Source organism: Podarcis vaucheri (genome assembly GCF_965113315.1).
Source record: "Podarcis vaucheri genome assembly, chromosome: 7".
Lineage (NCBI taxonomy): Eukaryota > Metazoa > Chordata > Lepidosauria > Squamata > Lacertidae > Podarcis > Podarcis vaucheri.
This window is the reverse complement of record NC_138765.1, coordinates 62,352,818-62,367,750: the sequence shown is the minus strand read 5'-3', so window position 1 is coordinate 62,367,750 and position 14,933 is coordinate 62,352,818. Positions and strand designations below refer to the sequence as shown.

General features: G+C 42.4%; 1 protein-coding gene and 2 long non-coding RNA genes across 3 annotated transcripts in view; 2 read left to right on the top strand and 1 right to left on the bottom strand.

Annotated features, from left to right (window-relative positions):
* The first annotated feature begins 31 nt into the window (after positions 1–31).
* LOC309537879 lies at positions 32–2,976 on the top strand. The gene is made up of 2 exons (XR_014222029.1): positions 32–165; positions 2,784–2,976. It is a non-coding gene; the product is annotated as an uncharacterized lncRNA (long non-coding RNA).
* Positions 2,977–3,057: 81 nt separating this feature from the next.
* LOC309537892 lies at positions 3,058–11,192 on the bottom strand. Its single transcript, XR_014222045.1, has 3 exons — positions 10,565–11,192; positions 4,183–4,331; positions 3,058–3,098 (listed from the first exon to the last, which is right to left on the bottom strand). It is a non-coding gene; the product is annotated as an uncharacterized lncRNA (long non-coding RNA).
* GPT2 (glutamic--pyruvic transaminase 2) overlaps positions 9,281–14,933 on the top strand; it is a 27,142-nt gene continuing 21,489 nt past the window's right edge. The window contains exon 1 of the mRNA XM_082232929.1: positions 9,281–10,375. Within this exon, the coding sequence (XP_082089055.1) occupies positions 10,058–10,375 (318 nt within the window). The 5' untranslated portion in view covers positions 9,281–10,057. The remainder of the gene's footprint in view (positions 10,376–14,933) is intronic.

Below are 14,933 nucleotides of genomic sequence, written 5' to 3'. Positions count from 1 at the left end.
CGCGGGCTGGACCCCCAAAGCTCCGCCGGCGGCCCGACCACTGCCAAACCCTGGGGACGCTCGTGCGTGCGTGTGCGCGCGCGCGGGCACAACGGAGGCTTTTCAAAGCCGAAACAGGAAACCGTTTTCCTTCCAAAAGCCACACCTCTTTATCAGTTGCGAGAGGTAACGGGGCGGAGCTTGTGAAACGACAAGCCTCGTTTTCACTCTGGGATTGGTGGAGTTAGATATGAAAGACGGCGGCGAGAGTGGGGGCAAGAGGGGAGGGCGGGAGAGTCGGCTCAGTGACGGTTTGGGGGTTGATGGAGCAGAAGGGGCGGGGATACGCCTGAGGAGGAAAAGGCGGGAAATACATCAAATAAAAGCAGGCACGGATTAGAAACGGGGGAGAAATGGACGACGACCACATTTTTTTTAAAAAAAAGTTAATATTCAAGTTTGGATTATTATTATTTTTCAAAATTCAAAAATGTTCGGCAAACTCACATGGATCATACTTGTGCAAATCATAGCAACTCTGAATGTACAATATCTTAAAAATAAAAAGAGTACCATCTATTTACAAAGGCAGCAAAGAAAAACATTTGAAACATAATTCAACTTATTCTCTTATTAACAGCGCCATCCTAGGCATGCCTGCTCATTATAAAAACATTTTACTATTCATATTTGTATTATCATTTGGAGTATTTATAGACCGCTTAGTATCTGGAGGTCTCAAAGATAGAAAAAAGACACAGGAGGAGCACACCCTTTTTCTTTTTTTTTTACACCCCTCAGTCATTCTGATTCTTCGTGTGGCAGGATAGCTAGGGGATTTTATTTTTTAAAAAATGAGGTGCTTATTCAGTTTTCAAAAAGAACAACATACAAACAAGATAATTATAATTTTTTTTAAATGACCACATGGAGTGCATTATTGAAGTTAGACTAAAATAATCAGAAGAGCCAGTCTACTTTTGAAAACATCACAATAAAATAGATTCTGCAAAGGGACATTTTTTAATAAGAGTCACATATTGATATGGTAAGCTTGCCACATAGAGACATGTTGTTGGGCGCCCATGCAGCACCATATTTTTTGTCTTAAAAGCATACAAATTGAAACAATACAACATCAAAATGGTCTTGTTTCATAACTCAGTGAAGGCAATGCCCCACACCTTCTCAAATCTAGGAATGTTAGGAGGTAACTAGTCCTTGCTGAGTGCCCTTAAAGACAAAACTTGAAAGCCTGGTGATCAAATTGTTAATGGTTCCACTCCTGCTCCCTTTGGGCAAGGTCCATAGCTCCATGGTAGGGGATCTGCACTGAATCCAGGACATCCCATTTTCAATCTTTGGCATCTCCAGGTTTGGCCAGGAATGTCTCCTGTCTGGAGAGCTGTCTCCTGTCTGGAGAGCTGCTGCCAGTCAGAGTAGACAATATTGAGCTAGATAGCCAGACTCAATACAAGGCAGCTTCCTATGAATGCTTGCAGGGGTGGGGGTGGAGAGGCTGCATGGCCAGAGTGACTGTAATGGCAAGGCTTGTAGATGAACTCCTGCTGGAAACAGCACACTTCCAAAGCCACAAGGGGAAAGGAAGTTATAAATTGGGTGAGTCGTCAAATATAGAACCATGGGGTTAATTCTTATGGCTTCATCTATCTGAATCAAGGAGATACTCAAACCACACTCTGCAAAATATAGTATGTTACACAGGGCTGCCATACGTCCGGATTTTCTTGGACATTACAGGGATTTCAAAGGCAGAATTGACATCTGGGGGGAATTTCCAAAAGGCGGCACTTTGCCCTGGATCTTAGGCAAGTCAATTTTCTACAACTTTTGGGGTGTCCTGGTTTTTACATTTTGAAATTTCCACAAAATGGTATTCACAAAATGGTATCATAATTGGTTCACACAGGACAGATTCCAAAGACTCAGAGCATAGACACTGTTCAAACAAGCTTCCAGCTCCAAGCAAAGGTTGTAACTAGGGATGGATGAACCTGTCACTTTTGTTTCTCTACATTTCTCATTTTCCCAATCTTAAATTCAGTTCTTCACATTTCTGTAACAATTTAAAAAAACAAACTTGAAAATTAGTCAACGTTTCAGGGCAAATTTCTCCTAATAAACACATTTTTGTATGTAATCTTTGTAAACATTCTTGTAAACAATTTGCCCTAATATAAATGATTTTTGTATGTTATTTTCACTAGTGTGTTTTATGTACATTGCCCTCCAATCTATACATTTTTGCATATATTGTTTGGTTGGAGAACTGCCTCACAAAATTTGAAGAAGTGTAAATTTTGAAGGATAGCTGTGTTTCAATTCATACATTGGTTCAAGTGCAAATTATGTAGGTTCACTTTACAATGCAAAAGAAAAAGAAATTTTCCTCCATCCCTAGTTGTAACTTAATTTGAAGATATTTCTCACAGACGCATGTTTTCTCATATGTACAGTGGTGCCTCGCAAGACGAAAATAATCCGCTCCGCGAGTCTCTTCGTCTAGCGGTTTTTTTTGTCTTGCGAAGCAACCCTATTAGCGGATTAGCGCTATTAGCGGTTTAGCGGCTATTAAAGGCTTAGCGGCTAAAAGGCTATTAGCGGCTTAGAAAAAGGGGGGAGCGAAAAAAATCGCAAGACTCACAAGACGTTTTCGTCTTGCAAAGCAAGCCCATAGGGAAATTTGTCTTGCGAAGCACATCGAAAAACGGAAAACCCTTTCATCTAGCGGGTTTTTCATCTTGCGAGACATTCGTCTTGCGGGGCACCACTGTATTCAACAGAGACCCACAGAGACATTCTTCTGCCTGGTATTTGCTATTGCCATATTCTTGTGCTCTTCAACATGAAGCATTTTTGTTTGGCGCTGAAATGATATGGGTGAATGCCAATAGAAGTGAAGTCCTTCACTTAAAATGGAAAAAAGAAACAGCTCAAGCAAAAACATCTGCCCAAAGTAAAGCAAGTTTAATCTTGTCTCTTCTGCGTAGCTTCCAAATGATTTCCTCATACATTCAGGTACTATACTTGCTGCAGGGGCCTAGCAAAGAGGTTTTTTTCACAAGTCCTTGTAGCTAGGCTGTCTTCCTGATTTGTCTCTGAAAACAAATGTGATGTTATTCAAGGACAATGACTTTTACACATTAACCACTTTCACAGCTGACTGCTCTATAAAAATGCAAAGTGATCACAAAAATAAAGGAAATTAAGAAGACACTTTAAACTTTAGGACAGAGATGAGTAACAAAGATGATAATGATAGAATTCTGATAACCTGTTTTCATAAAACAAGCAGACCTTCTAGTCTACATAACTGAGTAAATTCAGAATCCATCTCCTCTCTGCCCACAAGATAAAGAATCAGGGCAAAAGAAGCATATCTGAGGATTATAAACCTATATTTGTCATGTCTGGCTCTACCATTTGTATTAAACTCCTCTCCCATTTTTTCAGTGTTAATACTATTATTTTGTTAGTAAAGGGTAAAGGGACCCCTGACCATTAGGTCCAGTCGTGGGTGACTCTGGGGTTGCGGCGCTCATCTCGCTTTATTGGCCGAGGCAGCTGGCGTACAGCTTCTGGGTCATGTGGCCAGCATGACTAATCCACTTCTGGCGAACCAGAGCAGCACACAGAAACGCCGTTTACCTTCCCGACGGAGCAGTACCTATTTATCTACTTGCACTTTGCAGTGCTTTCAAACTGCTAAATGGGCAGGAGCTGGGACCGAGCAACGGGAGCTCACCCCGTCGAGGGGATTCGAACCGCTGACCTTCTGATCGGCAATCCCTAGGCTCTGTGATTTAACCCACAGTGCCACCCAGATATTTAAAAATTCCTACATATTACATCTTTTCCCACACCCTGCCTGGGTAGCTCAGTTGGGTTAGAGCATGCTGCTGAAAACACCAGGGTTGCAGATTTGATCCCCATATGGGAATAGCTGCATATTTCTGCATTGCAGGGGGCTAGACTAGATGATCCTCAGTGTCCCTTCCAACTCTAAAATTCTATTATTTTAATACTTTCCCCCTGAGAATACATATTTATTTTATACATCTTTATTAAAGGGCCCCTAAAAGTTTATACAATGAAGACCTTAGTCATATCTGGGAACAACCTACTAATTCCATGCACCTGACACAGGGAACATCATATTTAAGAGGGGAAATTCCAACTTACAATTATGCAATATTCTTATTTTGAACAAAATGTTAATTTATTTCTTCTTATTCAGTTTCCACACTTTGATTTCATAATGCATCCAGGAGGATGAGGTCTCTGGGCAGGGGAATCTCTCTGAAGATTATTGCTTTAGACAGCCCATAGACCTGTCAACATTATTACAAAGATGTACTTGCAATGCTGTCTTTTCCAGTGTAGGCAGCATACAATAATCTTGGCTCTAGAAGTGATGTAACTCGTAGGAGCTGCTTCCAGTGGCAGACTTCAAGCACCATTAAAGGACTGAAGATTTTATGCTACTTGATGTATTAGTATATATTTATCATTAAGGAAAAACATAAATCAGACTTTATACATTGGCACCAAAATATATTGGAAAGGCCCTTCCCTTTACTTATTCAGTTACATAAAGTTATCCCTTCTCATGATCTTGATTTCTTGATCACTGTCTAATTTTACTGTGCCAGCATTAGTATCTTATTTTCTTTTTATCTTTTTTAAACTTAGTAACATTTCAGAAATATTGTCAGAAGCAGTGCCTAATAATTTCAGCTATCCTCTTTGCACTTATATATAGCCTTCGTTTATAGTTCTTGCTTGAACTTAACTCTCTCCATCCTAGACGGGAAAGCAAAAAACAAGGGCATAGTTTCTCCACACCTGCAGAATGCTAAATGCTTATTACTGTACTGTATTTGCACAATGCATTTATTAAGTTCTCTAGTGCTTCACATTTCACAGTGCAGACAGTACAGAAGAGAAGTATTTTCCTGCTGAAGGTTTTGCTAACTGCAGCTGTTTGAGAACATAGGTGCGAATGCACCCTGAATAATACCGTATTCACAAATGGCTTGTCTTCAGATTAAAAATGAGATGCTAAGGCTAAGAAATGTGGCATATTATATAAAGCCATCTAGGAAGTTCCCATATGAGCTGAGGGTTGGACCAGGGACCTTGCAGTGCATGCCTTTTAATAAAGAACACTCCAATTATGCACCTAGTTACTGAGATAATTAATCTCTATTTTTAGAGCATATCAACTTTTCTCATTTTGGCTCAGAATAACACAGGCTGTAGCATGTTATTCAAACATTCTTCCTCTTTGATATATACATTGTAGCAAAAAATAAATAAAAAATAAACTCACATACAAAGTGAGTTTAATTCCTGAACAAAAACTAGACGGAGTGGGTAGCAGTAAACTAAGTTTTACTCAGAGTAGACCAACTGAAATTAATGGACTTAACTAAGTCATGTTCATTAATTTCAGTTATTTACTCTGAGTAAAATTTAGTATAATACCAACGAATGAAACAGTTATCCCTTGGGGCATTAGTTAAATGAGGCCTGGAATGTTGTTAGTTTTCTTTTTAATTTAATGAAGCACCTATAGCCAAAGTACTTGTTTGATCATACTAGAGTTCTCCAAACCAAGAATGTAACAACACAGTCTCTTTCCTTAATTAACTTAACACATACAAGTTATTTGTGCAACAGTCAGAAATTTAAGTAAACATCAAAACTGGTGAAGACAGAGTATTTACATCATTATTTTGCAAAGGTCATAGTTCTGCCAATAGTTCTCATGAAACATCAAAGATTACCAACCTGCACAGCAACAACAATATCCAGCAGCTTTTTGTTAATCATAGAGATGGCATTGTTGTGTCACAGCTTATAGTGCTGCATACTGAGACACGTACAACTGATGAATCGGAAGATTTTGGAAATTAATTTTAAATCAAAGTACTTCTGCGTAAATGGCTTGTGAATCAGACTTACAGGCAGTGCAGCTTGTAACACTGACAAGCGATTCTATACCTGCATATACAGAAGGCACATTGAATTCAATGGGTATAGGATTGTTGCCTACGGTTGCAATTCTGTACATGATTACCTGGAAATAAATCCCACTGAAATCACCAAGACTCATTTCTGAGTGGACATGACTAGGATTTTGCTGTTGCTTCTGTGTAGATATGCATGGGCCTTTTCTACATATTGTTAAAACAGCCTTTAAATTTGTTGGCATCTGTCTTGGGAGACAATGGAAGAATGCGCCTGGAGATAAAATTAAACCACTGGAGAATTACAGCACCTGCTCTGGCTGTAGAGACCAATGCAGGAGAGACATGTTTTATTGCAGGTTAGGCAGATGTAGGCATCTGGTTTTGCTTCTACAGGTGCACTATGGCATTTCTTCTCTTTGCACTCCTCCCAGGAGTCATTCCTGCTCTGGTCACTGCTGTGGATACACAAATTGACTGTCTCCAGGCAAGGGATTCCCATAAGGCGGGGTTGATGTTGCCAACACCTTTTGCAGACATCTTTGTAACATAGAGTTTTTCTGCCTACAAGCCCATCGTCTGAAGCTAGCTCCCCATAGAGTATGTCCTTGAGGATCCTGCCATCTTCCATTCTGTGTAGATGAGCTTTAAATGGTTCAGAAATATTCAATTCCCCTTATAATCTTTTTTTAATAAAAAAACAAGCAGTTGCTGGTTGCGAACGGGATCCGTTCTGGAGGCCCGTTCGCAACATGAAAAGAGTGCAACCCACAGCGGCGCATCTGCGCACATGTGGGTTGCGATTCGCCGCTTCTGCGCATGCACGTGATGTCATTTTGCACTTCTGTGCATGCGCGAGCGGCGAAACCCGGAAGTAACCCTTTTCAGTATTTCCGGATCGCCGCGGGACATAACCTGAAAGAACGTAACATGAAGCAAGCATAACATGAGGTATGACTGTATTCAAATTAATTATATGTCCTCTTCTCAAGCATGTGCACTGGATTTTGTAAAAGATGCCAATTAAATGCATCCTGAAGGGCTGTCATATGAAAGCATGTGCTGGATTTGGTTATTCTCTATGTAAAGCCTTATGTGCCATGTGCTGTAGATTAGTACACACAACTATCATTCATAGTGAATAGAACATCATTGTTGTCAGTTATTATTTTCTTGCTGACCACACAAATGTATGGACCTATCCAATACCCATGATGGCTATGCTCTGCCTCCACAACTGGAGGCAGCAATGTCTCTGAATACGAGTTGCTGGAAAACACAGGAGGGAAGAGGGCTCTTGTGCTCAAATCCTGCTTGCTGGTTTGCTACAGGCATCTGAATGGCCACTATGAGAACAGTATACAGTATACTGATCCAGCAGCTTCTTATTACAGTGGTACCTCAGGTTACATATGCTTCAGGTTACATACGCTTCAGGTTACACACTCTGCTAACCCAGAAATAGTGCTTCAGATTAAGAACTTTGCTTCAGGATAAGAACAAAAATTGTACTCCGGCGGCGCGGCAACAGCAGGAGGCCCCATTAGCTAAAGTGGTGCTTCAGGTTAAGAACAGTTTTATGTTAAGAACAGACCTCCGGAACGAATTAAATACTTAACCTGAGGTACTACTGTATGTTCAATATACATTTACCTGGGAGCAAGACCCATGGCTCTCAAATTTACATATAAAGTCATCAGACTGCATAGTTATTTTCCATGTCAACAATGTAAGCATCATTAGTGGAAAAACACTGTTGCTGAACAGGCCCAATTAATTGTGCAACAGTTCAGTGCTGTTCTCTTATCGTTGCTGGTGGCTTATATTGAGTCATAAATGCTCTTCCTTGTACAAAAGTAGTTGTACTCCCACTTTTTCTTTCTTTGCTTTAGCCTTAGGGCCTTAATCCTAGGCACATTTACTAGAGGGGAACTACCTTTGAAAATCTGTTTTGAGAATAGGACAAGCCACTCACATCTTGTGCTAGCTTCTAGCAAGTTGATAGATACACAGGATCAGTGCCGGTTTTACATATAAGCTAAACAAGGTATAGCTTAGGGCCCCACTCTCTTGGGGGCCCCCAAAAAATTTAAAGGGAAAAAAACTGGATGTACATTTCCAAAATATAAGATAAAAAACAAATAAAATAAAACCTACATACAGCAACAGTGGCAAATGGCTTTAGATACCTAGTAGCTCCATAAATTACCATATAGCATATATTCAACACAAAAAACAACGACAATTTGTTTTTTACAAAGGACAGCTGGACATATAAAGGGCCCCATTACCTTCAGCAGCTTAGGGCCTAATCAAACCTAAATCCGCCCCTGCACAGGATGACAGAACATGAGGATTTAACCTTGCCCAGCTGTAGGTAATAATATTAACAATCTTATTTTTCACTGCTGAAAGTTTCTGAGCAACATCCAGAGATTTCATTGTGGGGAGGAGGGAGCTGGACAAATTTATGAAGGATAAGGCTACCAATGGCTACTAACCATGATACGTATGCTCTGGCGCCAAAGAATCATAGAACTGAAGAGTTGGAAGGGACCACAAGGGTCATCTAGTCTGACCCCCTGCAATGCAGGAACCTTTCTGCACAATGGGGGGCTCGAACCCGCAACCTTGCGATCCATGATTGGAGGCAGTAATGTTTCTGAATACGTTGCTGGAAACTGTAGGCTGTTGAGTTCTGGCCTTGTTTGCAAGCTTCAAACAGGCAATTGTGAGAACAGGATTGTGGGCTAGGCTCTTCTTATATCCTTATGGGTGAGTTTTACAGTGCAGCCAAGACACTTTACAGTTTTGATGTTAAACAAGTTTATCTGGATGTCACATCCAGCTCAGTGGAGCCATATCCCTAGAAACTGTGGTTAAGTGTGCCTGCAACAGAATGTTGCAGTATAGCTGCACCTGTACAGTGTGTTGCTAGCCATGCCCCTTTTTAGGATACTCCATTCCACCCCCTAGCCCTGTACTCTGCGACCACTAAGCCTGTTGAGTTTTCATTGGGTTGTATTTTGAGAAGGCTTCTCCCTTTGTTTTTCTCTCTGTGTGAGATTTTTACTGGTGTATACTTTGGCGTTTCCTGCAGCTGGATCCATTGTCGCTGCACAATAATCTGCACGCGGATAATGACCACGCTATTAGTATGCACAGGATACGATAGGACTGTAGTCTTTATCACGGGCTTTGAAATTGCAGGCGCATTTCTCTTCCAGGTTCTCTTTAATGCATGCACTGTTTGCACGACCTGGGGAGCCTTCTTCAATTTGGAACTGCACCGCCGTGGGGGAAACAATAATTACGGCAACGTTTCTCAAATAGCCTCGCCTTTTAAAATTAAAAGCCAGCAAACTACACAAGCTACTATTTAAAGAGATCGCATTTTAGACGTGGCGTGATCTCCCCATTATTACCCACGCAGCCAACTCCATCCCACATCCTCGCAAGCACAATGACAAAATACAAGCACTAGGCTGCTCTGCCTAGGAGGGGATTCTGGGCGTGGTAGTTTTATATGTCACCACCTGGTGCTACTGGGTTGGCTCAGATAGAGGCAAGCAGGACTACAAGACCCACCAGGCAGCGCGGCTGACAGTTCTGGCTGGTGCAATCTCTTATCTCCACAGGCGGTAGCGGGGGAAAGAGGGTCTTGGAGGGGCGGGCTTGCAGTTGGGGGTGTCTCGGGTCTTTGGCCGAATGGGATTTCCCCGGACTTTGCTCCTCTGCAGAGAATACAGATTGCGACTGCGAGGACCTAATCCTTGCAGTGCTGGGAGTCTTCCTCCTCATTGGGCGAGAGCATAACTGCTCTTTCTTGTAAAGACCCAACTCTGCCCTCTTTCCGTCAAGTTGCTTGGAAGCTTGGAGGAGGAAAAAAAGAACCTTGCCAAGCATGCACTTGTACTCGGGCAACGTTGATTTTATTTTATTTTAAATTTTTGCTCGTGAGGTCTTACTGCATCTCTGTTGCGAAATAACAGGGGTTGTTTTTTGGGGGGTTTTGTTGTTTTTTAAGAGGTGGATGTGATTGCTTTCCCCACCACCTCTGGAATTTGCACCCTCCAAGGGGGAGCATGCATCGCCTCTCGGGACTCGCGAAAGAAGCCGCTCGCCCGAGCAGCAAGAATGAACGGACAGAGGCAGCCGTGCGCTTCGTCTCCTCGCTCGTGGCCGGCAACAAGCAGCCGAGATCGGCCGCCCGGCCCCGCCGGCCGCCGGGGAAAGACTGGAGCAGCGCTGCCAAGGCCTCTGCGATCCCGATCAAGGAGAAGCAGACCCGGGAAAAGATCCTCACGCTGGAATCCATGAACCCCCAGGTCAAAGCGGTGGAGTACGCCGTGCGGGGGCCCATCGTCTTGAAAGCGGGCGAGATCGAGAACGAACTGCGGAAGGTAAGCGGGTGGGGAGCGGAGGGTTTGGGCTGCCTGAATGAATTAGCTTTGTTGCAATGGGAAAAAAGGGTGGTCTGCTCAGAAAAAAAGACACCCCCTATTTGCATGCGGGAAATGACACCCCCCCTCCCGGAAATATGTGCCTAATGGCTCTGGCACTAGAAGTGTCATAGGCATAACAGCTGGTACCTGGCCGGTTTCAACGGAGAGAGAGCTTGCTTTTGTTCCTTTCCCTTTCACGCCTCCCCCCTCCCCCTCCGCCGCTTGCAGCTCTTCTCGCCGCCGGCCTGGGCCGCCGCCCCCGGGCCACTCCTCCGCCGCTGCGGCTCTTGATTGGGGCAGGCGAGGGAGGCCTGCCAGCCCGCATGGAGCGAAGGAGGCACGCTGCTTTTTGCATCAACAACCGGGACAGAGTTTGGCCCAGGGAGGGAGCGCGGCGGAGCCTAGTGGGCAACATCTCGGAACGGCATTAATTCTGTTTTACGCACACACTTCAAGGGTCAGGAATGGCCCTGTAACTTTCCAAGCTTCTGGCTTTACTAATTAATAGTTATAAGACAATTGCATTACATAGGACAATCGTCCCGGGAAGGGGAGGCAAGCGCAAATCCCCGTCCCAAAAATGGCTGGTTTGATTCTGATTAAACATACTTAAGATATTCCTGCAGGTCATGTCCATTATACTACCAGGCATATGTAAATAGAACTTCTCTGGCGTTAATCCTTGGACCTAACTTTCCATGGCTGCCTTTGCTTTGAATAAAATTACACTTACACCATTTTAAAATAACAGCCATATTCGAATACTGGTTTCAGTAGAATAAAAGCTTTTGCACAGAGTAATCCTATGTGTGCTTACTCAGAAGTAAATTAGTGGGATTTACTGAGTGTTTTAAGGATTGCAGCCTTAATTTTATGCAGTATATAGAGTCTACAATTTGCACTGAAGTAAGTTCAATGGTTTTCAGCAGAACATGTTTCCACATAAATAGGTTTGTGACCATGGAAATAAAGTTTTGCTGAAAAAAAAATATTTAAGGTAATCATGTTAGCATAGATTTATTTTTCAGTAATATTTTCCAAGATAGTTTTTGAGAAGCTTCACTTTGTTTTCTTACCACACTAAAAAGTTGGGTCTACCTTCAATTAGACATTTTTGGGGGATGGGCGATCTACAGGCACGTAAAACTGACATCAGGAAAGAACAGTAAAAAGTGCTTTGTTTTAAAGAATTAAGAAACTAGAATGATGATCTTCAAGCTGCATATCATATCCATTTTGAGTTTTTACAGCCTAATATTTTTGCTAGGCAATCACTCAGAACTCTTTTTTAAAAAGCCAACCAAAAAAGCAAATATCCCCCTCCCACAATCTGTGTCATCCAATTGCGTCATTTTGTGATCAGATACTTTATAAATTAATATTTACTTTGCTTCTGCCTCTGCTGCCCTCTGATGTAATCAATGACTCCTTTGTCTTATGTAAAGGGGTAATAGATAACTGGTCAGTTTTTCAGAAGGTTAGCCATGCTAAGTCTGTTCCAGCAAACCCTGACACCACAATAAATGTAATACATTTTAAAGGTGCCATGAGAATCTTTGTTTGGTTTTGCCATTCAGTGCTTCATTTGCAGATTCTTTAGAGTTAACCTGGAGTCAGTTCCTGTTGCAGAAAGAAACCACTATAAATTAAACTGTTCCACTGCATCTCTCACTTCTGAATCCCTTTCTCCGGCTCATATGTTTTCTCAGATTGTTTCAAATCAATAGTCCTTTCTGAATAATGTTAAAATATTTTTATTTGTATAACACTTCAAAGTATTCAGCTGTTTCACAAAGCTCATTTTGTAGCCTTACCTCATATGGTTGTCTAAGTCGGTAACATCCCACTTATTGCAAATGGAGAGATTGAGGAGAACAGAGAGGTTTGCCTGACTTTGTGATTCATACCTAGGTTGTTTGGCAATGCTTGGATCCTAGCTCAGAGAAGTTGTATGCCCTTAATCCCCAAAGCATTGGGAAACTTGCAACAGTGGAACATATGCCTATAGTAACTGTCAGAATTGACCTTCGGTTGGGCCCAGGTACTTTTTAGCTTAATACCTTGGTTTTTTCCCCTCCAGTGGAAATTAAAACAATGTTTGCTATTTTAGAAACTGTTTTCCCCACTGAGCTAGAGAACACTGCTAATTAAGATAATTTCTGTTTAGTGCATTGTTAAGCCCTACTTCAGGGATTAAGAAACTTGGTGCCTTCCAGATGTTGCTGGACTCTAACTCCCATCAACCCCAGCCAGCATGTTCAATGGTTAGGGATGATGTGGTTCAAAATATTTGGAATGCCACAGGTTCCCCTTGCATAGTGTAGATCTCAGTTGGGTGACTAAACTGTGAGCCTCCACACAGTAAGCTACCATGCCCTGAAGGAGTCTATGCTTAGAACCTTTCCAGACATGCTAGACTTATTTGTACAGAGATTTATTATTATTATTTGTATAGAGGAAAGTAATAATGTGCATGAGCTTGCAGCTGCATTCTTCAGGCACAAGTTCATCAACTCTGAGCTAATGCTTTTTTCAGATTCAGTTTACTTTAGTTGTTTTGCATTTTACTTAGGCTTTAGGGCCATGAGTCTTGATGCATGTTCGCACATGACCCAAGAATTCACCAGGCGCATACACTGCCAAGATGGGGGAAGAGTAACCTTGGGGGAACTTTTGTTTTGGTTCAGTTTATTTCTGTTTAGAAACATAAAACTTGGCTGTTTGGAGAAAGGTGGTGTAAAAATGCTTTACTGTGCTCCTCTTAATATCAACCTAAAGGTAAAGGTAAAGGGACCCCTGACCATTAGGTCCAGTCGTGACCGACTCTGGGGTTGCTGCGCTCATCTCGCTTTATTGGCCGAGGGAGCCGGCGTACAGCTTCCGAGTCATGTGGCCAGCATGACTAAGCCGCTTCTGGCAAACTAGAGCAGCGCATGGAAATGTCGTTTACCTTCCCGCCGGAGCGGTACCTATTTATCTACTTGCACTTTGACATGCTTTCGAACTGCTAGGTTGGCAGGAGCAGGGACCGAGCAACGGGAGCTCACCCCATCACGGGGATTCGAACCGCTGACCTTCTGATCGGCAAGTCCTAGGCTCTGTGGTTTAATCCACAGCGCCACCTGCATCCCTTAAGATCAACCTACCAGGGTGCTATTACCAGCAATTCACATTTAGGCTCTCTGTGCACATGTAAGACAAATAAAATGTGCCACCCACAGGGAGTGTTGGTGTGGAGGGGTGAGTAAATGCATCTGCAACAATTCCTAGGGTGGTATTCAGTGTTAGCCCTACTCAGAATAGTCCCATTGAAGTTAATGGACATGACTAACTTTGGTTCATTCGTATCAATGGGTCTACTCTGAGTAGGCCTTACTTGAATAAGTATGAAATGAGGTCTTTGTAGCAGATATAATATTTCCTCGAATCTAATGCTCACATTTTTTGGTCAAATTGCATTGCGAAAATTAAGGTGTGCATTAGATTCAGTGGCACATTTACATTTGCCAGCAAATACTTTTTTTGGTTTCAAGGTTCTGACAATGGAGGTGCGTGTTAGATTCAATGACACGTTAGACTCGAGTCAATACGGTACTTAGTCACTGCTCTGGTTATTTGACCCTTCATGACCCGAGAGTAAATTTTTATGCAGCACAATTTGTAAATGTTGCATTGCTTTTCCTTAATTTCAGTTGCAGGTAGGGAAATCCTCTTCATCCGATATTCATAGCACATTGCTGTCTGCAAATATAGAAGGAAGTCATTCATAGCAGTAAAAAACCCAAGTTTTTTAAAAGCTCGTGCTGGGTCTATATTTAGTCTAAAACATCATCAGCAACTTGGTGACCCTTAACTCAGTTCCATTCTTTACTACTATCACCCTCTCATCAGACACACACACACAAAAAGTGTTATGCATTGTAGTGATTCCTGGATGTCACCATGCCAAATTGTGAATGCCCAGGACCAGAGAATTATAACTAATTTCATACACCCAAGGGGGCTTTTAGTTTGTTGTTCTCAAGCAGAAACCCAAAATTTTCCCACTTCCTAAAGATGTGTGATTGACAGGTGGGTAGCCTCTCCCACTTGTCAAATTTGGCCAATGGTGTACTTCTATGGCAAAGATCTGGCCTGTAGAGCCAAAAAGGTCTGACAGCTCAATGCATTCCTACACATGTCCACTTGGAAGTTAGCCTCACCACTGTATGGATCATGATATAGCATAGAATCAGATTTTCAAAGAGCACAATCAAAAGTTCCTCTGGATATGCTCCAAGCCTGGAGGCAGGCTGGCATAATGTTGGACCCCCTTTAGGGCTCTGCCAAATTGACTGAGGCCCCCAAAGACTTATTGGCCCCACTCCTTGTGAGCTGCCATCCATGACACATGTACCATGTTTGACTTGCTGAGGTGCAGAGCCCTTTCTTGAGCACACCTGAAAAATGCTTTGGATCTATGCCAGCACAGAGGGAAAATGAGTATGTGTGTTTTGTCACAACTCTTGTCCAATTT